At 60.1% G+C, this 24,929-nt stretch overlaps 5 protein-coding genes, 2 non-coding genes and 1 pseudogene across 8 annotated transcripts; all 8 read right to left on the bottom strand.

The window, feature by feature from the left end:
• On the bottom strand, positions 1-385 carry MST (annotated as a pseudogene). The gene has a single exon. A coding segment is annotated over exon 1 (385 nt).
• Positions 386-1,185: 800 nt separating this feature from the next.
• On the bottom strand, positions 1,186-1,738 carry LBRM_05_rRNA1. Its single transcript, XR_001182238.1, has one exon. It is a non-coding gene; the product is annotated as a 5S(M5) ribosomal RNA (ribosomal RNA).
• Positions 1,244-1,315, bottom strand: LBRM_05_tRNA1. Its single transcript has one exon. It is a non-coding gene; the product is annotated as a tRNA-Arg (tRNA).
• A 2,694-nt stretch (positions 1,739-4,432) lies between the features above and the next one.
• Positions 4,433-6,472, bottom strand: LBRM_05_0940 (putative dipeptidyl-peptidase III; the record flags this gene model as incomplete). The annotated part of the gene is made up of 1 exon (XM_001561858.1): positions 4,433-6,472. The coding sequence occupies one exon, from the start codon at positions 6,470-6,472 to the stop codon at positions 4,433-4,435; it is 2,040 nt and encodes a 679-aa protein (XP_001561908.1).
• A 1,249-nt stretch (positions 6,473-7,721) lies between these two features.
• LBRM_05_0930 (putative glutaminyl cyclase) lies at positions 7,722-10,409 on the bottom strand (the record flags this gene model as incomplete). The annotated part of the gene is made up of 1 exon (XM_001561857.2): positions 7,722-10,409. The coding sequence occupies one exon, from the start codon at positions 10,407-10,409 to the stop codon at positions 7,722-7,724; it is 2,688 nt and encodes an 895-aa protein (XP_001561907.2).
• A 1,219-nt stretch (positions 10,410-11,628) lies between these two features.
• LBRM_05_0920 (conserved hypothetical protein) lies at positions 11,629-15,318 on the bottom strand (the record flags this gene model as incomplete). The annotated part of the gene is made up of 1 exon (XM_001561856.2): positions 11,629-15,318. The coding sequence occupies one exon, from the start codon at positions 15,316-15,318 to the stop codon at positions 11,629-11,631; it is 3,690 nt and encodes a 1,229-aa protein (XP_001561906.2).
• A 1,054-nt stretch (positions 15,319-16,372) lies between these two features.
• On the bottom strand, positions 16,373-17,749 carry LBRM_05_0910 (putative ubiquitin-conjugating enzyme; the record flags this gene model as incomplete). The annotated part of the gene is made up of 1 exon (XM_001561855.1): positions 16,373-17,749. One exon carries the CDS (start codon positions 17,747-17,749, stop codon positions 16,373-16,375), a length of 1,377 nt encoding a protein of 458 aa, XP_001561905.1.
• Positions 17,750-20,678: 2,929 nt separating this feature from the next.
• Positions 20,679-23,510, bottom strand: LBRM_05_0900 (putative paraflagellar rod protein; the record flags this gene model as incomplete). The annotated part of the gene is made up of 1 exon (XM_001561854.1): positions 20,679-23,510. The coding sequence occupies one exon, from the start codon at positions 23,508-23,510 to the stop codon at positions 20,679-20,681; it is 2,832 nt and encodes a 943-aa protein (XP_001561904.1).
• Positions 23,511-24,929: the final 1,419 nt, after the last annotated feature.

Here is a 24,929-nt window from a genome sequence, read left to right as displayed (position 1 = left end):
CGTTGATCACGTACGCTTCGGCACCAAGAGAGTTCAGCATCCACCACAGGCGGCATCCGCCCATGGCGCCGCACTCGTCATCGTAGCAGAGCACCGGGAGCTCGCCCGCCATGCCGTTCGCCATGCACCAATCGATAAACTCAGAACAGGGCGGCAGCGGGTGCCGGGCGGTACTACCCGGCACGAACTTGGAGAGGTTTGTGTCCACATCGGCGCGGATGGCGCCCTTGAGGTGCTCCTTTGCGTACTCAATGCTGCCATGGTTCTTTATCTTCAAGCTGCACCGGCAGTCCACGATGCGGTACTCGGAAAGGTGGTCCTTTACTTCACTCGGGTCCAGGAACACCTTGCCTGGGTGCTTCGGCGCAGCAGCGGGAGCTGACATGACAAGGCAGGGGAAGACGAAAGGGGTTTTTTGAGAGAGCTTTGTATATTCTTACCTTCTGGATTGTATATTCGGTCCTGCATTGTATAAAAGTGCATTGAGGGGTGGGGGTGTGGTGGGCGAGGGTGTTGTGCATATGTTTTCATGGGCGCGTGGGCTGGGGGGGTTTCGGCTGGCCTGCGGGCCGCGTTTCTGTTATTTGGGGCGCCGGGTTTTCTTTCGCGTGATGGGCGCCTGCCGAGCCGGCGGGGGGGGGGGCCGGTCTGGGGAGCGCAGCGGGGGCGGAAGGCTCTTTCGAGGTGCGCCAGGCAAACAGGCAAGGGTGCATGAAAAGATCCCCTTTGTCTAAAACGTCGTGGGGGTCTCGTAAGGCAATGGGCGGCGCGCGGAGGAGGAAGTCCCAGTGGGGCGTGAGGGCCGTTGTGGGGAATGCAGAGCCAAGCTTCGAGGTGGGGAGGGTAAAATCGAGCGGCGTCACTGTGTTACTTTTTTCCGCGTGCAGAGTGGTGTGTGTGTCAAAGCTTTGGGCCTGCTTGGCTTCTTTGGCCCGGGTTTTGTTTAAAATGGTTTTGATAGGGCTTTGGCTGCTTTGCAATCCTTCGATCTTTTGCTTCTGGCGCGTCGCCGTCCGCCGTTTTGGTTCTGAGCCCTTGTTTTCCCTTGCCGTGTTTCCTCCCGCGCGGGAGAGGGCAGGGAAATGGAAAGAAAAAACTAGCGTACCGCAAAGGGTTCCAGGGCCATCGCTGGCCCCCGCGCCGGCGGATGACCAACCTCATGAATTAGACGGGATGTGATGTTTTTTCCAAGTGGTGTCCTCTTCGAAAGGTGGTCGACCTCGTTCGCCGGCGGCGAAAAAGCCATCCGTGACAGGATTCGAACCTGCAACCCTCTGATCCGTAGTCAGATGCTCTTCCATTGAGCCACACGGACTTGCGGGAGTGGAGAGAGGCTTGAGAGGTTTATTCTCTTCTGAAAAAGTACTTTCAAACAAGATACTCAATGTCTTCTAGACGGTGCAGCGCTTTGCAAGCCGGAGCGTTGCTCTGTAACCTTCGGGGGCTTCCTAGGTGGAGCGGGGGTGTCGTGGACCAGCGAGGGTGGCGCGCTGCGTTGACGCGGTGCTCTGCTTGGCTGTGTGTCGGTGTGGCCTGCCCCCCTGTAGAGGGGTGTCGTAGGCTACCCGTTGAAGCGAGGGAAACCGGGTCAGGCCGGAAACGGAACAGCCCATCCTGCGCACGTCCGCCGTTGCAGAATCACGCCGCGGAGCATGACCGCACTTGAGCCCCACGCGCCGTCGCAAAACCTTTTCCGGAGGCGCGGCTTCTCCGGTCTTTGCGGTGGGGGTGGGGCGGTATTCCCCATCCCCGCCTCCCCGAGTTCGTGCTCGTATGCTGGACTTGGCGCGCAAAACTTATCGCGGATCTTTGGTGGCAAATCTCGCCCCAAAGTCTACGTTGGGTATGGCGGCAAGTTGTACAATTCCATCAACTACACCACTGCATCAGTCAAGGGATGGGGATGTAAGTACCAACGGGGGATGGGTGGTTGCTTTGGATGACGACGCCGCCCAGAGCAGTGCGGAGGGGGCGTACCATCGACTTCAGAGCAAAGCACCCCGCCGACGCCGATCCACGAGCTATTTTTTCGACTACTGCGTTTGCTGTTCCGGAGGTTTCCACAACGTGGATGAAACGCCGATTATCGAGGTATTGGGAGAGGCTATGCCCTCGACAGGTCGTCGGAGTGCGCCAGTGCACTTCTTCACGACCGCGGGATACAGGCCACTTCCTTTAGGATGATGACTGGAGAGACTCACCTCGTAGATGACATTTCTCGCAGCTTTGGGGCAGGCTTTTCTGCACAAGCCATCGGAGTCACCGGCAGACGACATTGGCATCCCGAGTTGAAGAAACACCTACTCCCCATCGTGCGAGTGAACGGAAGCCTAGAAGGTGACGCACGCGAATGGCTGCTGTTTTGTGTGCCACGAGGTCGGAGGGGAGTGCTGTCGAGTGGTCCCAATCAACACGCAAGAAAATGGTCAAGTACACAACGTGCTCCACTGCGGTTCACACATTTGTCCGTTACGTACGCCAGCCGATCGTGGGGTGCACCTGCCTCCTTACTTCTCCCCTCCCCCTTTTTCCTTCTCCAACCACAAGTATCGACAGAGCTGCTTTCTTCTTGCGTGCTGCCAACACACTTTAAGCAACACAAGACTCGGCGAGAAATGTGGGAAGGAGGGAGAAGGCGGACTCCCCGTACCTCACTGCCCGTTGGTCAGCCGAGGTTCAAGGAAGAAAACACACAGAAGCGCTATTCCCCGAGGAGAGGACACGGGTGGCGAGGCGGGCCTAGCTAAACATCTGCCTTGCATAGCGGGAGAGAAGAAAAAGCGTGTCCTGCGAGCGTTGGCGCCGACATGGCGGGGCTCACGTTCACGTCCGAAACACAAACAACATGAATGAATGCTGAAGAGCACATGCGACCTAGCAGGAGCTGACGGCGAAATGGCGATCACCCTCTTCTGCTCCGTCACTCTACGCATCGAGTCGTGCGACGACGATCTTCCCCCCTTTGGGAGGAGGGGAGGGAGAACGCATCAGATTCCATACAGTGCACTGCGTCCTTCTCCCCCCGCCCCCACACACCTTCCGTGCCTCTCTGTGTATGAAATGAAAGGAGAGAGATTCAAGATGGGCGCTAAATTGAACACACGCTCGCATGCACAGTGCGCTGCGGCGCTTGGCCTACAAGGCGTAGTAGAACAGGTGAGGAGAAGGTCACATCAGGAAGCGAAGTGAATAAAATGAAGGTTCAAGGTGTAACATGACCGGGGGCTGAACGGAACCAGCGCTCGAGAGAATGTGCATAAGAGGTGGTGGGAAGCGCTTGACGCTATTTGGTGTTGCACATGAGCAGCACGATTTCAAAGTATACCGCCAAACTTCATCAGTGACTGTACGCTGCTATCCTCGCCCCCCCTCTTTCATGTATTGTTTCGTCTCTTGTGCGTTCATCATCATCATCTCGCCTGCGTGTTGCCACATTTTTTCTGTGCGAGAAAGGCCAACATAACACGACGGAGCACATCGACACAGATCACTGCCTGCCCACTGATGCGTGATTGGCAGCAGCGGCAGCACAGACAGAGAGAGGCCAGTGCACCACACACATATATCAACACAAGGATGCGAAAGTTGCCATTGCCACTCTTACATGGCCACAAGACGCCTCCACACACGTGAGTACTTTGTTGCCCTCGCGCGTGTGAAATCCGAGGAAGAGAGCGAGGTGGGGGTGGAGGGAGGGGGAAGAGGAGAGGAAAGACAACTACAGAGGAGTCCCGGGACCGTCTTCGGACTTGTTATGGGCGACGTCGCAAACGTGTCGGACGCCGTCGGGTAGGGAGGGGAGGGGGGGGGGAGGCTGACTCCGCCCTTGCGCCCTTACGGCGCTGCTGTTTTTCCTCTTGATGCATTCCACAAAAGTGCAGGACCTGGGCCTTCGCTTGCCCATGATGTTTCCCCGGTGGCTGCCACGATGGGGGCTGGCTGGAGCTCACAGACAAGATAGTAAAGCCAGTTAGCGGCCTCCTCAGCGTGAAGGAAGGAGAGCTACCACGCCCCCACACACATACCCGCACGCAGGGGCCGCGGGCTGCCCGGACGAAGCAGCCGAGATTCCCCACAAAGGGGCAAAACACCTCTGCGATGAGAGGGGGAGGGAGAGAGACGACAACGACGACGATGCGCGCGCTGACAAAACACTGCCCACCTCGAGAGTGACACCGCCAAGTAAGGAGAGGCGAAAGGCCCAATGAAAGAAACGCTCCGCGAAAGCAAACGACAGGCAGCCAGCGTGAGTGCGCTTGCTTACGCGCGTGTGGGAGGGAGGGGGAGAGGAAGGGCCACGGTAGGTGATGCGTGCATTTACCGTGATACCAAGAGAGCGCAAGATAAGTATAAAGCACTTCGACAAACAATTGTATGTGCGTGCCTCGACTGCTCTCCGTTCTCCGGCCGCTCGATGCACGAGGACGCTCTCCTACAGCGGGATCTCGCGGTGACGGGTGACAAACGAGTCCACCACCCCCTCTACCGATCCAGCAAACTCCCGCACTTCCACCGTCTCCCCGCTAATGAAGGTGTGCGGCTGGACGTACTGCTTGCGTGGCTTGCGGCGCGCCATGATGATGTCGCGGTAGCACACGTACTTGTCGTTCACGACCGTCATGCCCTCGTAGTAGGCGCTGCCGCGCTTCACATTGGCCGTCGCCTTGTTAACGTTGAGGTTCACCAGTAGGTCTCCGATCGCCTGGCGCCCGTCCGTGGAGATGCGCTCACGGTCGAGTGTGATGAGGAGACCCTCCTTGGCGTCCTCGGAGATGTGCACAATCGAGTTCGGGGCACGCACCAGCGCCTGGAGGATGCAGAAGCGCGCTCGCATGTGAGCCTGGCGCCACTGCTGCTTCTCCGGAGTGTAGAACTCGAGCCCGACGAGGCCGGCGCGCACCATGTTTAGCCAGCAAATATAGATGGCGTCCTGCTGCTCCTTCGCTGTCTTGAGTTTGAAGATCTCCAGAAGGTCCGGCAGCAAGCACAGGTACAGCGACACCGCCTCAGCGCGGCACTCCTCGTACGAGCTGCCAATACCGCCAAACACGCTGGAGTACGTGTCGCCGGGCTTGTACCACGTGGCGACCGGCTGGCCGCTAATGGGGTCCACCGTGTTTTTATCAAAGTTGAAGGTGCCGTCACTATTCTCCAGCAGCAGCTTGCCTGTACCGTGGCCCAGCAGCTCGTGGATGCCGACGTTCACCGAGGTCGCGGCGAGAATGCTCGTCTTGTACAGCTCCCAGTCGGCCTCTGTGATGTAGTCCAGCTTCTCCTTGAAGGTGAGCGCGTTCACCACGTTGGACAGGAACACGTTCTTGAAGCCGACGGTCTGGCGGATGTCGTCGTAGTTGGGGATGTTGATCCCGGCCGGAATGCCGCTGCTCGCAAACCCCAGGACGTCGAGGCTGGTGAAATCGGGGTTGGGTAAGACGTCCTTCTCGAACGCCTTGCCCCATGGCAGGTGGGCAATAAACTTCTCGCCCTGCTCCACCAATGCGCCATACATCTTCGACTGCTCCTTGTTTACCACCGCCACGAAGCCCTCCCACTCCGCCCGCACGCCGGAGGGGTCGCGGTACGACTCGATGAAGCCGATGTTCGTCTCCACCGTTGGCCCCACGTCCTTCACCCACTCCTTCTGGCTCTCCTTGTGCGCGTCCACGTCGCCATACTGGAAGTGTTCGATGTAGTGGTCCAACATCCGCACCTGCGTCTCGTTCTCCGCGTACGGGCGCGCCTTGCGCAGCTCCGCCACGACGCGGGCCATCTCTTCCTTGTAGTCGCCATAGTACATTGCGATGGTGCGACCGTTGAACTCCACTGCCGGCACCGTCTTCTCAATCGCCGCCGCGACGCGGATGACGAGGGTGCCGTCTTCCGCCTTGAATACGCGTGTGTTGACGCCATCGATCCTCTTCAATGCGAGAAAGTCATTCGCCACAACGGCGTCCTCACGGGTGATATTTGGGCTGTAGTACCGCGTGAGCCCCCTGGGAGGGAAGTCCAGCGTCAGTTTGCCATCCTCCAGGTCGTAGATTGCGTCCAGCAGCTGCGTGTCCACCGCTGGGGAGCCCTCCGCACTGGTCACGATCTTCGCAAAGGTTTCCTTCGCAATCGATGGAATGAACTTGGTGTTGCCAAAGGACGTGTAGTTGCCCATGTTCGAGTAGACCATCGCGAAGTACTCCAGGAACTGACTCACCTCATTGGGGTCGACGCCGGCGTTAGTGCTGTTCGACTTGAAGGTGTCCAGCGGCTGTGCACTCAGCACTTGGAAGAAGAGACGTAGAAGCGGCAGAGACTCGGGACTCAGCTGCTCGGCCACCACCGGGGTGCCGCACCACCCCGCCACCATCATGTGATGGGCGTAGTGGCGCTGCTTTGGGGTCAGGTCCTTGAAGGCGTTGGCGATGGCCAAGGTGCAGTACGGCACCGCACGAGGGGTGACGTAAAGCGCATTGTGCGACATCTTGAGTCACAGTAAGAGCGAGGAGGGAGCTGCCTGAGGGGTTAGGATGATGGAAGGGGGGTCGGTCGAAGAGAAGGGGGGGGGAGGAGGCTGAGAGATGTACGAAGAATGAAAAAGTAGCTGTCACTTACGATATCCCGCAGGTATGTTTGGTGGTACAGGACACACGCACACGCACAGCACGTGTGTGCGCGCGTATGTGAGGGAGAGAGGGAAGAAGGGAGGGAGTGGGGGAGGAGCACACAGAGGCACACGCCCATACCTGCCCACACCGGTACCAAACAGCGGCGCACGGGAGGGAGGGAGAGGGGGGGGGGTCGATGGCACGACTGTGACACGGAAGTGTGTGTGTGTGTGTACCAACGTGCAGAACTGTTCTTCTCTTGTTTCTCCATTCCAAGGCATCCATTCCCCGCTCCACCCTGGACCGTCCCAGGCCTCATCGTGTGCTGCGGGGTTGCGGAAGACGCGTTTTGCCCGAAGGCGCCAACTCAGCCGCCTGAGCACGACCCCTCCCTCACACTCTGCCCATCCCCATCCGTAAGTGGTGGGCGCCGGGTGAGGTGCGTTGAAGCCATCCTGATACTCTGCCCGCCATGTAGATGGCACAGGTGTGCCCCTTGTCGCATGCCGCTCCGACATCCCCACGCTGTAGGTGCCTGGCCCTGTCGCCACTAGAAGTGGTTCGGTGTGGGCAGGAGTAGGGGTGCGACTTGGTCCCCCCCCCCCCTACCCAGCGTGGGGTGCTGGGCTCTGGATACCACGCGCTAGGGTGTGTCCCCCTCCCCGCCATTAGGGATGCAGAGAAGAGACGAAGGGAAAAAGGTGATAGCGTCGTGCAGAGTCCGCACCCACACCCACACGCACGGAGGTGGCGACGCGGAGGCGGTGGACAACAGAAGACAAGGTCAAGTTTGCACCACCTTGATACACATAGACACGTAGATACGGGGTAGGGGTGAAGTGGGGATTGAGGAGGGGGGCGGGGAGGGCGTAGTACGGAGAAGAAAACAAGACGAACCCCAAATGCGAGCCGCCACCAGAAGAGCGCGCGGCGACTCGCACACGCACACGCACACACAAACGCACAGGCGCTGTGAGGTAGCATTGGCATGCATGAGCGGAGGCGTACAGCCCCATCTCCTAGTGCCACCGGAGTGGGGTTCCTCGTGCTCCCTCCCCATTTGTGCACCCCAAAACTTCCCACGCCACTCCTCGCCGCTTCCGCCTCTTTCATCCGGCGCCTCATTCATTCTTTACGCGTCCAGTAATCGCCGAGCTCCAGCACCGTAGACCACAACAACCCCGCCAAATCCGTCGTCGTTCCATCGTGTACGTCGCTGCCGTCGTCCTTCTCCGTGTGCCACGACTTGGGGAATGGGACGGGAATAAGATGCAGAACACGCTGCGTGTCCAGCCAGTGCTTGTGGTCATCTTCAACGACGAAGGTGTCGCGGCTGCGGCGCACGTCTTCCTGGTGAGACGGGGAGAAGAAGACGTTGTGGTTGACGATGTTCAAGTACTCTTCCGCATTGAAGTCACTCTCGGCGGCAACCTCCCGACTCAGCCTGTTGTATACCCGCAGATCCTCAAAGTGCTCTATGGACCTGACGTCGTGGAGGGTGCGAGCGACGCTGTGCAGCGTGAGCATCTCGTGCGGCGCACCGTACATTAGCCACGACCGCGGAAGCGACACCACTGACGGGCGCGATTCGTTGTTGGCCAGCAGCCGTCGCCTGTAGGCAGCGTTGATGGCTGCGACTGCCGCATGTGGCGAGGGGCCAAGGAGGCGGAGAAAGGAGTCGGCCTTCACACGCGCCTCGGCCTGCGGCAATGCGCTGGCCTCGTGGTACCGCCACAGGAGTTCTGCGGAGATGGCCGAGCTGTACCTCATCGCTCGGCGGCGAAGTTCCGTCTCGCGCTGCGCCAGCCCCGCGTAGAAGATGCCGCTCTGCGTCGGGTACGTATTCTTAAACGTCGTCCCTGCCGGCCCCATAAGATCGTAGAGGGCAAAGAGGTCGACGGAGTCGTAGAGGGACTGCGGGCCATCAGAGTAACGCGTCCGCATCACGGAGGGGGTGCTGCGCCACTGCCGTGCTAGGTGCCGCGACCCATACGTGTTGTCGTCCCTGGCCCAGTGTTTGTACGCCTCCTCGCCGTCGAAGAGAATGACGGAGATGATGGGGAGGTGCTGCACCCAGTCCAGCCACATGCGTACGTCTACTTGGGCCTTTGTTGGATGTTTTTGCATATGCTCAGAAGCAAAGTTTTGTTGCTCGTCACCGACGCTGTAGGGGCGCGCGAAGAAGTACTGGTACAAGAGTGCATGATGGGCTGGTGAGAGAAGCGACGCCAGGCGCTCTCGCACTTCAGTCACCGTTGTGGAGTTGCGGAAAGTGCTCGTGAGCCCGGGAATCACGGAGGCTGCGTCGCCGCCCGCTGCACTGGTCCGCTGGGCCTTGTATGACTCCGTCAGTGCCTCCGCCGCATCGGTCAAAACAGCGATGTTCTTGATGATCCGCAGGAGAAATACTACCGGTATGGCAGAGTCACAGGCAGCGAGGAAGGGGAAGTCTGCGAAGTACTTTGAATCCCAGTGCGCGGCAAGGACAACGTGCTTCATGGGCTGCTGCGTCGCCGGTTCGGCGGCCCGCGCGGACAGACTCGGCTTCAGCGGCACCCGCTCTCCCTTCGCATCCGGGGACAGAACGACCCGTGTGCCAGGCACCCCGCGCTCCAAAGCAGGACGGGGGTAAAGCGGGATGCCGTCTTGTGCTTGCCGCAGGAAGTTCTCCTGCGAGTACACGGTTTCTCCGGTCATGTCGGCTGGGTGGTATTCAGCTTCGAGTACGTCTTTGCGATCGTCAGCGCGGGTGCGCCGGCGGTTTGGTACGGCGCCGACGAACTCGTCGACTGGGTCCTTCGAGCCAGTTGCGGCTGCGGCCTGCTTGCGTCGGAATTGAGACCCGCCGGGGAACTGAAAGACGAGGTTTTGCATCTCGACGCGCGACTTTCCTTCGATGCGTATTGGAATTTCGGCCGTGAAGTTGTCCCAGCTCAGCGACCACCGCCATCCAGGCTCACGGCCCACAGCCTCATCTTGCGGCGCGGCGGTGAGGTGCGGTGCACCTGGCCACGAGGTGGCCGCCTTCTCCAGCAGTTCCTGTCCACGGGGACTGAGGTGCGGCGGCGCTGGATGGTAGGCGTGCTGTGCTGCGTCGAACCGTCGACGTCCGAGTCCTTCGTCAACGAGGTGATGGAGAAGGGCGTCGCGCTTCGTGCCTCCGATGCGAGGGCCGTAGCGCAGAATCGCGTCCATCGCCGCGCGGTAGTACCGTCTCTGCTGCGCTGGTGGGTAGAGAAAGGCGAGGCTATCGAAGAAATCGGCGTCTGCGTCGTCGCTGTCGACAGCGTCCCAGGCATGCGCCGTCAGCACATCCTCGGCGACATCCACTGGCGTACGGCTTCCGTGCTCAAACCAGGACTCCAAGGCCTTCTTCGTGAGCCGCGGCAGGGTGCGGCGCTCGACCTCCCAATAGGTGGGGCGAAAGCCGTTGTCTCTCCACTTCCGCACCATCGCCTCCTCCCGCTCCCGGAGAGCGGCGTCGTTGACGGCGTTTTCGGTAAAGGGGCTCTGCACACCCACCTCGGGCAACATCCCAGGCGCGTGCGTCGACTTCGCCGGGGCAGGTTCGAATGGGGTGTTGCTGTTGCTGCTCATCCACACCAGGTACGCCAGAAGACCAATCAAGGAGATGAGGGTGGCAATGAGAGAGATCAGAATGCCCATGAGGATGCGCCTCGTTGTGCGCGGGCGCGTCCATCGCAGGTTAAGACAGGGTAGGCACCGCTTCAGCAGGCTGTGCCAAAATGGAGATTCCTCTCTGCGGCCCAGCGTGTGGCCTCGCCGCCGCGCCCCCAGGGACTGGGCTTGCATTGAAAACGAAAAGGGCGCGCTTGTACGCCGCGTCGTCTTTGCTGAGGAAAGGCGCAGACGCCCTTTCTCTTCTCCGTAGGTCTATACGTGCGCGTGTGAAATCTGAGGAAGAGAGCGAGGTGGGGGTGGAGGGAGGGGGAAGAGGAGAGGAAAGACAACTACAGAGGAGTCCCGGGACCGTCTTCGGACTTGTTATGGGCGACGTCGCAAACGTGTCGGACGCCGTCGGGTAGGGAGGGGGGGGGGGGGAGGCTGACTCCGCCCTTGCGCCCTTACGGCGCTGCTGTTTTTCCTCTTGATGCATTCCACAAAAGTGCAGGACCTGGGCCTTCGCTTGCCCATGATGTTTCCCCGGTGGCTGCCACGATGGGGGCTGGCTGGAGCTCACAGACAAGATAGTAAAGCCAGTTAGCGGCCTCCTCAGCGTGAAGGAAGGAGAGCTACCACGCCCCCACACACATACCCGCACGCAGGGGCCCCGGGCTGCCCGGACGAAGCAGCCGAGATTCCCCACAAAGGGGCAAAACACCTCTGCGATGAGAGGGGGAGGGAGAGAGACGACAACGACGACGATGCGCGCGCTGACAAAACACTGCCCACCTCGAGAGTGACACCGCCAAGTAAGGAGAGGCGAAAGGCCCAATGAAAGAAACGCTCCGCGAAAGCAAACGACAGGCAGCCAGCGTGAGTGCGCTTGCTTACGCGCGTGTGGGAGGGAGGGGGAGAGGAAGGGCCACGGTAGGTGATGCGTGCATTTACCGTGATACCAAGAGAGCGCAAGATAAGTATAAAGCACGTCGACAAACAATTGTATGTGCGTGTGTGTGTGTGTGTGTGGATGCGTAGTTGGTCACGGGGGTATGGGATACGTGGACAGGATTGTTGTTGCCGTTACCCTACTACGATCACGGTCGGTGATAGATTTGACTTCTCTACCTAACTGTACATGAGAACAAGAACAACCGAAAGGCATGGCAGCAACATCAACGGCCATCTCTGCGTGCGTGTGTGCCGACAGCAACCCTCATCCTCCCACGTGGCAGGGGAAAACGATGAATGTGCGTACATTATTGAAGCACCACACAAATGGGGCTTCGCCAGCCTTGTGTGTGCGTGTGTGTGTGTGTCTGCATGGGGGGGGGGAGGGAGGGAGGGCGGATGGGTCGGTGTGCAGTGCATATCCTTTCTCTGTGTCTTCGGCATTGATGCAAGAGGCATCCTACGGTCGCTCAAAGACGCTATAGATGAACTCCGCAATTTCGTCCACGTTCTCCAGCTGAAGGGCCGGTATGATGCGCCACGATCCGCGATCCAGAACGTCTTCGTCCTCGCGCCGCGTGCCACTGATGGGGTAGTTGCGGCTGTTGTGTGCGGTGGTGCTGCGACTGGGGTGCAGAGGGGTGGTTGGGAAGCTGTCGTCGCCTTCCCCCGCCTCTCCGTCGTGCGTGTGGGTGAAGGCCGGTGAAGGTGCAAGTAGGTTGCCTGGAGAGACATGGGGGCTGCCGCTGAACAGGTTCACTGTCACCGCCGATACAGAATGCCCATATCCGGTCTTGCAGCACTTCTGCTTCAGTGCTGGTGGCGTTCCAACAGCGACGGCGGCAGAGCCACTCAGTGGCCAGCCCATCGTGTCAGAAGCGATGTCTGGGGATTCGAGGAACGTCGTGGCGGTGGTGCTGGTGTCCGTGAGGATCGAAGATGGGGCGGCTGCAGCACCAGCGACCGCGGGATCCTCCCGAGGCGGCGCGACCACCTTGCGGTGGGACCTGCCACCGCACTCGTCCTCCGTCGCCGGAGTTATGTGAACGCCCATCTCAACTCGTACCGGCATGTTCTCAGCCTCGACTGCAGCGCCAGTTGCACCACTGAGAGCGGCGCTCATGGCGCTTGATTTATTCACCGCCGACTCACTTTCCTGTACTCGTCGGCGCGGGGGAATGATCTGCCGTTGGGCTAGCATCTCCATCAGCAGCGGTGGCGAGCGTGCGCCTGCTACGGACGAGGTGGTGTGCAGGTCGAAGGAAGGGCTGCTGCTGAGCGGGGTTGGCGAGATGGGCTCCATCTGCGCGAGGGCGCGCTGCAGCTGCGACGGTGATTCGTCCAGGTTCGCCATCTGTCCGGACGGGCTCGTGGCGGCGGTGATGGGGATGCTGTTGCTATGTTTGTGGTCTGGGGTGGAATGAGCCCTGCTGCTGGTTTGAGTGACAGCGTCGTGTGTTCCACTGGAGGCACTGCAGAGGTACGATGGCGTGGTGGCATCAACGGCGTTCCCGGAGCTGCACCTATCATCACCATCGTCAAGCCGGGTTATGTTCTCCGACGACGTGGACTGTTTCGGCTGCGACTGCACAGCAAAGTGCTGACGCTTCATCACGGCAGCGTTGCGTCGCCAGTACTCCGCCACGGCGTGCAAGAGCGTGTCGTGGCGGGTGACGCGGCTGGAGAGGGCATCGATCTCAGCGAGCGTCTGCGCCTTCTCCGCTTCACGACTCGCGATGGCAGTGCGGAGCTCCTGCAGGATTGTGTGTGGGTCCTGCTCACCGCCCGCCGCTGTTACCCCCTCTGCCACAGCGGCGATGGCAGGCGCAGCGGTGCGTGGCTTGTTCTGGCGGGAGCTCTTTGGGCTCAGCTTCGTACTTTCCGCACGCGCGCTTTCCTCTCGCCAAGGCCGTGGCTGTGCCACTGCTGCTGAAATCGGCGGCGCTGCCTTCTTTGTCCCTGTCGCGCCCAGAAGGAGCGAGACAGGGACGAGTGCAGTCTTGGAATGTGGAAGTGGCCTCGGCGCAGGTGGCAGAATGAGCTGCCGCTTACGCTTCCCTGGAAAGGGGTGGGCTGTGGAGGCTGGGGAGAAGATCGAAGTAGAGGAGTACGACACTGGCCTAGTGCGGACACCGCTCTTGTTAGTGCCGCTCTGGCAGCCGCCGTACGAGTCGACCCTGTCACTGCGGTGCCCCCCCCTCATTCCTGCAGGGGCATTTGTGTCCCAGCCGGCTTCGTCCGCATCGCTATCTTCATCTCCCGCCACGCATGCGTGCGACGTGACCGTCAGGGTGGAAATGTCCTTCTCCAGCTGTATATTCTCCAGCAGCACACATGCCACAGCCTGCTGCAGACGATAGAGCTCCGCTGCCGCAGCATCCGCGGCGTCGTACTGGCGCTTTGCATCAGCCTGCGCCACCGCGCCATCCTGTGAAACACTCGTCACCAGTTGCTCTAGCTGCGCTGTTGTGAGTTTCTCGCCGTGAGCGCCACTGTAGTTTGGTGGCAGGACCACAGACCCGGGCAGGAGCTGCGAAGCGCAGCGGCGGTGCCCGCTGCGGCCTCTGCGTGCTGTCTTGTTAGTGCCATTGCTGTGCATCTGCAGTGACGCTGCTGTTGCTGTTGCTGGGACTGTCGAGGTGGTGATGCTGCTCCGAGCCACGGTAGTACCGGGGGCCAGAGCGGGGAGTATCAGGTGTTGCTCACCAACATGCGGCGTGCTCGCTGCTGCTGCTGCTGCTGCTGGTGCTGTGGTGGTGGATGGTGGCAGCGGGGAGGGGGCTGCGGCGGAAGGCAGACGCTCGCCTGCCGGCGTGGGGGATGCGTGCGAGTTCAGCAGCGGCAACGGGACCGATTTTTTGTGCCCAGCGGCGCCGCGGTTGTTGCCGCTTTTGCCTCCCAAACTCGCCTTCTCCGCGGAGGCGCTGTGTGGGGGAAAGCCAAAGGAGAAGTCGCTCTGCAGCAGCAGTTGTTGTTGCTGGGCGCGCTCCAGGGTGCCGGCCTTCGCAATGAGCTTCCGCCACGCCGCAGGACTGCTCAGGGATGTGGGGGACGACGCATCGGTGCTCTTGCATGCGTGCAGGGGCCGTTCTGGCGATGTAAGGGCGATGCGCGGAAGGGGTGCCGCGTGGCGCTCGCGCTTCTGTGGCCCTATAGTGACGTCGGTCAGCTGTTCATACATACAGGAGGGCCGTGGCGGTTGCCCGTGGCGCGGTGTGGGTGAGGCAGGAGGGGCGCCGGGCGGCACCGGCGGTGCCGTGGTTGAGTTTGGGTCGTAGAAGTAGCGAAAGCACAGGAGCGCCAACGCGGCGGCCTCCGCATTCTCCTCCTCGCTCAGCACCACTGACGCTCGAGATAGAGAGTCTGCCGTGGGGTCGACAGGGTTGTCTCCTTCTGCAGCTTCATTGGATGGAGTTGCCCGCGGCGGTGGCCTGGTGCGGTTCGACATGGCAGAGCGCAGAGCCTGTGCTGTGCGAAAGAGCCCTACCAACTCCTCAGGAATGCGAGCAGCGGGCTCAGACGTCGGGTGCTGCTGTGTCTTCAAGGGCGCATTCCCCGCCGTGTCGCATGCGATATCAGGTGCAGCGTCCTGAGCTGCTGGCGCTGCTGCGGAGGAGGATGGGGGGTGGGTGAAAGAAGTGCCATCAGGTGCCGTAAAGGCCGGTCCTGCTACTGCCCCCGCTGTCGATGCCCTGCCCTGTGATGCGCCGCTCGAGCAGTCCTTCTTTTCAGCACCGTCATCCACCTTTACTGTTCTCTGGCGCTTCTGCTGAAGCTGATGATGCGCCCACAACTGCTGGAGCAGCGCCATCTCTGTTGCCTCAATATCTGTCGCTTGCACATCCAGCTCCGAGTCGTCGTGGTGGTTGCTTCGCAGCTTGCCCATCATTGCGCGCTTTTCTGCGGTGCTACTGCCGTTGCATTGGCCTTGTCTACCGGGAGCACGGAGACCCAGCTGGGCCACCGCAAGCTCACCAAGACTGGAGAAGTACTCTTGCGTGAGGCGCTGGACACCGTCACACCATGCCTCCATTGCCATGTCAGCCATCCGAGACGGCACCTGCTCGCGCGTCCGCGTTTCCACACGTGCGTGTGCCGGGAATGAGAAGGGAGTCGGTGATGGGCAGCCAGCGACCTCCATCCTTGTCATTGCCGCCGACTCTGTGAAGCTCGTGCGTATCCGTGTGGGAGAAAGTGATTGACGAGTGCGTATGTCAAGGCACCCGCTCACAGGGATAAAACTGAAGAAAGCTCCTCAGAGAGGCGGGGCGGGGGGAAGGGAGAAGGTGCGGGATGAGGACGCAAAGATAAAGGACGGGCATTTTGAGAAAAGGGAGGGGGGTGGCTCAGACGGCGAGAGGAGGAGGCCGGAACGACGTGGAGGTGGTGGTGATGGTGGACGAACTACGCACCCGCTTTCTACGAGAGGACGGTAGGCACACGCTGTGTGTCTACCACCGTCTTTCCTTTCCCACTGTCTTCGTGTGAGTGTGTCACTGCCATACCGTGAGAGCGCGACGTCGCACCGCTCTCTCTCTCTCTCTCCCCACGCACTTCCGGCCTTACCAAACAGCATGAGCACGCGTGGTTCCGCATAGCATGTGTGATTTTGGGGCGGGGGGATGGGGGTGGGCCTTGGCATGGAGAGGAGCTAGAGGGCGTTCATGGAGGAGTGAGCCGATGGATGATGGGGTGGGCTGTATAGCTACACTCCGATGGAAGCGTGATGAGCGAGCAAGGGAGCGAGCGAAGCACAAAGAGCACGTGAGGGAGGCACTGACTGAAATACGCGCTTCCATGCGCAGACGCAGAGGCGGGGATGCACGCACATTAGCCGAGCGGCTGAGGGTTAAAGGCGCGCGCCCACACAGAAGGGAGAGGGGGGGATGGCGAAAAGAGAGGGGCGCAGGGCCCTCCTCGCCTCCCCCTCTCTTCATCACACAAGAGGCACCTTTACCTAGACGCCCCCCCAAAAGCAGAGACACGACTAGGAGAATGTGGGCCGGGTGCGTGGGGGGTGGCCTTGTCGCCCTGACCTTCGATGTACTCCAGTGTGATCGGGGCATACTCCGCACAAATTATACCCACGACTGCAGCAACAGTCTTGACTATGAAGTGCGTTGCAGCGCTGCCTACTTACCACCCTCCTCCCCGACCTCCACCCTCCTCCCCGACCTCCACCCTCCTCCCCGACCTCCACCATGTTACCTCAGCAACCAGCAGAGACCACGACGCAGCAGGATCAGCACAACAAGGAGAAGGCTGGCGACGATAGCGCGATCGAGAGTGCGTAGTGGTATCGACACTTCCATGGCATCCACGCCCAAGACGACGCGCTGCGCAAGTTGCGGCGGCGCAACAGCATCATTTGCCACACCGGCTGTCACCGGTGACGTCGCGTCCGCTTCAGCTTGGAGGTCCTCGCGCACTAGGGACTCGAGACGCGTGTCATAGGGGTGGTCAGGCTCTGGTGGTGGTGGTGGCGGTGATGATGCAGTCATCATCGGCACTCGCACGACTCGAGCAGGACTCACGTCGGTGAAGTAGCCAAGCGCGTCATCGCCTTCGTTTTTCGCCTCTTTCGTGGCCGCTGAGGCGTCTCTCTCCTCCTCGTGTTGGTGCGCCGCTGGACTGAGAATGTGCGATGCGTCATGAACGGGTGGTGTGGTTGACTGGAGTGCATTGGCATCCACTGTCGCTGCTGCGGGAGCGGTGGCGTGCGGATCCCTTCGCGGTGAGATTCGGGAGGCGGAGGTGCCAGTGCCATGGAGGGCATCGAAAGCGTCAGGAGGGGGAGTGGCCGTTGCGTCTGGTGGCGGTGGCGTTGGTGCCGATAGTGCCATGAGCGGCGAGGATCGCGTGCCCTCGGCTTGAGCGGTTGTTTCAGTCGCATCCGCGGTAGCGAGAGACGGCAACAGGGTCGATGAGGACGACGGTGTTGACTCGGGGGCGGCTTGCTGCACTTTTGCGTTCTCGGGATTCGCAGTGGCGCTTGCGGCTTTGGTCGTTGCTGTGGGTGGAAGCTTCGGCACCTGGGCCGCTTTCTCTGGCGAGATTTCTGGGTACATCTTCATCTCTGTCTCCCACACGTCCCTCGTTGTTGCCCCACATGTGCTGCACTTGAACGACCACGTCTCCTTGGCCCACGCCTCTTTGATGTCGACCGCCACCATCCCTTTTGGAAAGGCGCCAACGCCGAACTCGTCCTCCTGGGCCATGAAATGGTGCAGGGCCGTCAAGGTGAGTGCGATGTCGTACGTCGGCTGCCACAGCTCCTTGTGGTAGCTGCTAATTGTTGAGCAAATTTTCTCGTGCACGGCGAAGCGGCCGCTGCGGGTGAAGAAGAGGATGTCTGGCGGCTCCAGCGGGTAGGAGCGGGAGAAGATGAGGGCACCGTGGTAGATGCCGTCCTTGTACGGCAGCGAGTTGTCATCCCCACCTGGGCCACGCAGCGTGAAGTGCCATTCAAAAATGTTCGCCTCCAGCGGCGCGGCGTAGAACTCACGGACGCGGTTCTCATGTTTTTGCAGGTGGCGGTACTCGTTGCTGAGCCGCTTGATGGCGGTGGATGCGTACGACATGCGGCGAAAAAATGCGAGGAGGGTTGTGTGTGTGTGTGTGTGTGTGTGTGTGTGTGTGCGTGTGCGTGTGTTTCCGACTCCGTTCGAGTGTCGTGTTCAGCCGCCTTCCACCTTTCTCTGGTGTCCTTCGTGGACAGCGCACACCGGCAATGCTCCCTTCGTTATCTTCCTCGCGTGTGCTTGGCGAGCGCATGAAGCGCGTTACACGCGAGCAGGAGTTGGGGTAAGCACGGCGATGGGCGTATGGGACGCCAAGGGGAGACGGATGGAGGGAAGGGAAGAATGTGTGTGAGGGCGAAGGGGGGAGCCATGGGGAAGGGGGAGGGGGTAATCTCTCCGTGCACGGAGACACACACGCACAGGGAGAAGACAAGAAACGAGGTCAAGTTGCGAGAAGAAGGGAGGGAAAAGAGGTGCCGCACACGTGACGGTGCACGCAGGGATGATCAACGTCACCGTCTCTCCGTCCACGCTGCGCCGTCTGTGTGTCTGCCTCGCTCACTTTCCTACTCCCTCCCCTTGTTCATCAGCGCACGCTGTGCCTCACTACTAGTTGGCGGATACGCACACACACCCACACACAGGCAGATGATGTGCATGTGTGTGAAGGACTGAAGGCATAAATGCCATGATGTCTACTCAACACGATCTCTGCAGAGACTCACCGCTGAAGGAGGAGAACACAACAGAGAGGAAAGAACAGCGTACGACACGTGATGAGGAGCAGCGGAGAGAGAAGAGAGGAGAGGGGTGGGGAGTAACGATTAAGGGTGTTCGATACGTGCGTGGGCAGCGCGAGAGGCAAAGACGTGCATCGTGGAGTGATCTAAATGACATACACGTTTGCCAGCGCTGCGTTGCCCACACCACCACGCCGCCATCACCTATTCCCCCCCTTTTCCCCGCTGTTTGCGCTTTTACGAGCACCCCCCTCCCCTCCTCCTCTCCACCCCTCTCCTCCCCTCCCCCACATCCACTGGGACAAGAACGACCATGTCGATTGGCCACACTCGTCAACAGCGCGGAGAAAAGCGAGCAACACAGAGAGAGAGAGAGGCAACGACCCGTGACAACGACGACATAAGGAGAAGCCATCATACACACACGCACACACCGCAGCCAATCATGGTCATACACGGTTCAGTCCACCGTGCAGTGTATATATATGTGTGTGTGATTGTGTGTGTGTGTGTGTGTGTGTGTGGGTGGGTGGGTGGGAGGCAGACATATCGCCTCTTGCAAACCTCACAAGAGGAGAAGGAAAAGAGAGAGAGAGAGAGAGCGGAGTACGTGCAGTCACGCAGACGGCTACACACACGTACACCCACAGACGCACGGCTAATGTACATGGCCCATTAAAATCGTGCGAGTCACGCGGAGTGAACACGATAAACTGAGAAGATGATAAGCCAAACACAAGAGGGAGAAGGGCAGGGCGTAACACCGCACGGATACAAAAGACACCGCTTCCGCAGAACTTCGCGCCACTGGCGAGGGAGGGAGAGAGAGAGAAAGACAGAGGTGGAGGGAGGGGGGGGGAAGAAGGTGATGTGGGTTGCTGGCAGCTCCGGCTAGTGGAATGCGCTTCCTCAGCGCCCCGCCACTATGTGGGGAGGACAAATGCCGCCGCGCCTTCGCCACCGCCGCGGGTCTCACTTACCTTTTAAGCGAGCCTTTGGCCGGGACCAGACATCGTCCCACTACCAGCGACGGGAGTAGCACCGACGGGACCCTGGCCGAGCTGAACTCCAACATCTCTTTTGTGGAAGAGAACACACGCAGAGATTACGCTGCTCGCAAGACATGCCGTGACACCTTCTTGCACCTCCTGCGAGTGTGCCCACACTTAGTGGCGGGGGCCCCTTGTTGCGCAGTTTGTGTAGACAGCGCCACCCCGCTTCACAACCTCCGGGCAAAGTGGCCTGTCGGTAGGCTTGCCTCCTCACAAGCCGGGAGCCGGGATGGCCGCCTGGCGACACGTCGACTGGAACAAAATTCAGAGGAAGCGGAAAATCCACACGGCAAACGAGAACAGCACCTGCACGGAGCGTCGACGAAACAATGGGCAAGTGTCGTGCAGGCCCAGACACCGAGGGGGAGGGAGAGGAGGAGGAGGAGAAAGTCATGGCCGCATGTGCGGCCGTCACGAGCGCAACGTCGACGCACAAGTGTGCCGTGTCTTCGAGCGAAAGGGGGCAGAGAGAGAGGAAAAACTGGTCTTCTCGCCTTCCCACCGCGTGGCGGAGGAAGAAGAGAAGGGAGAGGGGGCAACTCCATGAACGCCGACCGTGCGCCGTCGCGTCTTGTTCGGCATACCCGGCGAAAGAGGGGGAAGAAGGCGGGAGTCGGGCTGGCGGCCGTTTTTTCCAAACTCTTCTCAAGTCGGTGGTGTTTTGGCGGGGCGGGGCTGTACCACCTCAGCCCACATTGTGTTGCGCAGGGGTGTGAATAGACGAGGGGGTAAAGGGGAAGAGGGCCCCCCCCTCCATGCAAACGTAATCGCCCCTGTGCCGCCCTGTCTGATCCTCGCTCGAGATCGATTTACCACTACTAAGCGACACGCACGGGACCAGCACTCACCCACCCACCCACTCACCCACTCACATCTACATAGCTGTTCACCAGCGTTTTTTTTTTTTCCATTTCTCTGTTCTGTTCCGCTGCCTCCCCACCCCTGTACATCTAAGAGGGAGGCAGCACCGAGAGACAGAGATGAGGTGAGGAGAAAGGCAGTGCACGGAGAAGATAAAGGGCACCGTGGGTATGTACATCAGCGAAGACAGGGAGGGGGGTCCGAGAGAGCGAAGGAGAGAGAGAGGGAGAGATGCAGTGAGGGCGGTCGACACTATGTGTACTGAGTTCGGCATCTGCAGGAGAAGCCTCCCCCCTCTCTCCCCAGTAGGCATCCGCCATCATCCATCGTTCCACATCATCGCTTGTTTGCCTTGCGGCTCGTTGAAAGTGGGCTTCTGTTGGTGCCAGTCCTGAGGCGCGCGACCAGCCTTTGCTTAGAGATGCCCTGCACGATGCGCTCTTCCGTCGAGTGCAGGCTCGATAGAAAGGCTGGTGTGGCGGCGGCCGCTGCGACGGCGGTGGCCGTGAAAATCGGCTTCGCGCCATGCGGCGAGGATGCCGCCAGCGGTTTGTCGTCGTCGCCTCTGCATTGCAATGGTGGGTAGGTACGGCTCATACTGCGCAGTGGGGGCAGTTGGCAGCCGTTCTTCTCTCCAAGGGCCCCGGGGGTGGTGGAGCTGGGGTGGAGCCCTCCCGCCGTGGTCGGCGGCCGTGGGTGGGGGTGCGGCGATCCGGCAGCCCACGGTCTCGGCGGCAATGTCGTCTCTGTGCCGAGGAGGCCCTTGGAACTTCTGGTGCGAGGACAGGAGCCTGTCACTGCTGAAGGTGCAATGGCTCCTAGGGTGGTGAGCATCGGTGGGGTAAATGAGGCGGCGCTCGAGGCGGTCGTGGTCGGCCGTGCGCCAATGCCCTCCTCTATCAGCTGCCGGTACTCGAGTAACTTCTGCGAGCGCTGCTGTGTACGTCTGGAGAGGTCCTCCTCGGGGGACACAAAGTCCACACCAGCTTGGCGAAGCAGCTGCTCCGTCGGCCGAAAGCCCTTCAGCTGCAGTCGAATGCGCTGGTCGAGCTGGCCGAGCTCCAGTAGCGCCTCAGCCTTCGCGGCCTCCCATCGCTGCTTTGCTTGGCTGAACTCCTTTGCCTTCGGGTTTAGCACGTCCATGGCAATCTCCTGCTGCAGTGTGTAGTACTCAATCTTCTTCTGGATTTCTTCGGCATTGCGCGCCTTCTTGAAGTGCAGGTCTCCGAGGGTGAGGTAGAGGGCGCGGAACTGCTCCAGTCGGTCCTTGCGAAGTGCTAGCTGAGACTCGCTGAGGTGGCCTTGTAGTACCTCGCAGACGAAGGCCTCGACGTGATGGCAGCTAAACTGCACAGCCCCACTGTATTGACGAACGCCTTCGACAACCGCCTGCAGGTTGCGCTGCGTTTCGGCGAGGGCGGCTGACCGGGCATTTGCAAAGCAGGCAAAGGCCGCCGCGTCCTCCTCCCTCTGCCGCTCCTGGGCAACACGGCTAATCCAGTCGTCTACGAGGAAGCATTGGGCCTCCTGCAGGTCGCTCAGCTGCTTCTCCAGCTGTGCCACCGCACGGTAGCACGCCATCTGCTGATCGGTGTTCGTCTGCCAGGCCTTCTTCCATGAGTGGTGGTATGTTGACATGCTGTTGCGCTGTCGGTGACGCGCCTGTGCCACGGTTCGCCGCTTCTCCTTCACCCGCTCCACATCCAGCGCGACCTCTGAGAGTTTGCTCGTGTTCTCCTCGATCATGTGCGTCAGCTGCGTTGTCAGCAGATCGCGCTGCTCTAGAAAGCCCGTCAGCGGTGCGTCGACACACCTCTCTCTGTACCTCAGCATTGACGCCTCCATCTCGTCGTATGGCCCCGCCATCGCCTCAGCCAGTGACGCCTGCTCGTAGTAGAGTTCCTCTGAGCGCTGCATATCGCCGTTCGCGATGGCCTGTGCCTGTGCCTGCTGCATCTCCTCTGCATCAAACTTCATGCGTCGCAGCCTCTCGCGCGTGCTTTCGTCTACCTCCTCCAACGTGGGGTTCGAGAGAAGATTGTTCAGCTGCCAGAGCAGTGGCTGCGTCCAGGTATGCAGCTGACGTACGAGGGCCATTGGCTGGCTGCCGCAGCAGGCGTAGTGAGAGCCACGCGTAAAACGGTCCTGCAGCGCAGCGAGGCTGTCTTGCATGTTCTGAACAGCGATAGGGATATGCTGCCACCTGATCTCGGCGACTTGCACCCCGATCGTTGCCACCCCGCCAGTTTCTACTCTGCTAGTGGTGGTGCTGATGTCGTTGCCATTGCCCTGATTATTAGCCGCCGCCGCCCTCAGTTGTGCTTCGTGGCCGAACAGACGGCACCGCTGCATGGCAGCCAACTGGTGCTGTGTGTCCTGCAGCTCTCGCACCGCTCCAGCGCCAGCAGCTGGCGTCGATGGGGAGGGGTTGTAGAAAAGCTTTGCGTACGCCTCCAGAACGGTCTCGACGTTCGTGCGCTGCCGCCGCTGCGCCATGCCAAATGAGAGGATGTCTCTTGGGCTTCCGGCGGCTGAGTCGTGCTTGACGTTGGCGTTCACGCTACCCGCCGTCTGACCGCTGCGGGAGTTGTTGTCGCTACCACACCTCTTCACAGACTCGGCGTCGCGACTCTCCACGTTGTCCTCACTCCAGTTTTCCCTGTCCACGTCGTGGTCGTCGATGCCTCGCAGCGCGGGTGGTGCAGCTGGGATGTTCAGGTTTGCTGGTGACTGAAGTGGCAAGAGCAGCTCAGCAGGAGTAACGCGCAACCCGCAGAAGCGCGTGAAAACGGCGTCGCTGGCGAGTGCTCGGTGCTGGTGCAGGGACGGGGAGGCCTTCTGCTGCTCTACACCCTGCTTGCCGTTGCCACAGAGAGGGGCGCTACTGTCGCCACTGCTGGCAACGTCTGTGCAGCTTGAGCTATGCTGCTGCGAGATAACCCTCCCGTCTTCGTCGGCATGCGCAGTCGGCGTAGTTACTGGCGCGAACATCGGCTCACCCATCTCGGGGGAGGGGATTAGGTGTACCTCGATGACGCGCTGCGAGGCCTCCTCGTATTGCTGCATGAGGTGTCGAACACGCCGCAGGTTATCATGCAGTGCGCTAAGTCGCTCGCTGGCACCTGGCGGTGTTGTTGCCGTCACACTGGACACCTGTGTCGCTGCCATGATCCCTGTTGGAGCCCCGAGCTCGACCGGTGCAGCCCCGAGGGGTGTGGCGTTTCGCGAGGTTGCAGGCGTGTTCATCGAGCGCGCCGTTTCGGATGCCTTTAAATGTGACGGAGTAGAGACGTGACTGGCCCCAGTGCTGGCGACAGCAGCTCGGATCGCACCTTCCAACACTGCGAGCTGCGCGTGCGCTGTCGAAAGCACGGTTGGTGTCTGCAGGGTCGGCGGGACGTCCTCGTCGTCCGCAGCACCAGAGGCTACATCACCACTGCCGCCGGCACGGGGGTTTGGCGCTACCGCCGAGGACGGGGGCAGAGGCATACTTCTTGATTGGAACGCGAACCAGCACAGTTGCGTATGCACAGAGCGAGAGATGTAAATATACGCAGCGATGACGATGGGTGCGCTGCGGTGCGTTCGTTTGTGTGGAGGACGCAGTGTACTGTCGATCAAACTACGCAACGGCGCAGCTACCCCCTTGGTGCGGAGGGGTGGGTCTACCTCCCACCCACTCACCCACGCACACACACACACACACACACGATCACACACACATATATATACACTGCACGGTGGACTGAACCGTGTATGACCATGATTGGCTGCGGTGTGTGCGTGTGTGTATGATGGCTTCTTCTTATGTCGTCGTTGTCACGGGTCAGTTGCCTCTCTCTCTCTCTGTGTTGCTCGCTTTTATCCGCGCTGTTGACGAGTGCGGCCAATCGACATGGTCGTTCTTGTCCCAGTGGATGTGGGGGATGTGAGTAGATGCTTAGAGTGGTTTAAACACTGCGCGATGTCTATAATTCTGTTGTTTTGGTGCGCATAGGGCTGAGTAGCATATGCCACGTCCCCTTGTTTCATTTTTCCCCTCGGGTTGCCCTCGCGCGTGCCGTCTCAGTTTTTTTTATGTTTTTAGATGTTGGATTTCACGCATAGATAGTCCACTCATTAAGAGGTGATGCCGGCATGTGTAATTAGTTTTTAGATCTTCGTATTCGCGGGACAGACTGTCAAGTGACCAGTTCCGGGGATGAACTATAGAATTCTTACTTTGAATGCTCGAATGGTTGTTAGAGTCTGAATGCAGACGTGGAGATATTTCTTCGATGCTATTTACTTCTTGCGAAACTACTGGTTGAACTTGGCGTGCCTATAAGTTGGTGTCGAATGTCTTGCCTGTACTGGTGATCTCCAGCAACACAAGGGTCTGAACTCGTATGTGAGTCTCATCTTATTCGCTCTGGGGGGTGATCGGAGTGGGCGATATTAAGTTTTTCCACTCGTCGTTCTGTGGGGTGGAATACCCGCGTGCGGTCTGTCGTGCCGCCGATTCGAATAGGGGAGCCCCTATTAATCGTGTGCCGGAGGTCTTTCGCAGCGTTTTGTTGAGACTCAGAGCTTCTAGAGTGTTTTCCT

Source organism: Leishmania braziliensis, chromosome 5 (genome assembly GCF_000002845.2).
Source record: "Leishmania braziliensis MHOM/BR/75/M2904 complete genome, chromosome 5".
Lineage (NCBI taxonomy): Eukaryota > Euglenozoa > Kinetoplastea > Trypanosomatida > Trypanosomatidae > Leishmania > Leishmania braziliensis.
Note: the sequence above shows the minus strand (reverse complement) of the source record. Positions and strands in the feature narration are given on the sequence as shown.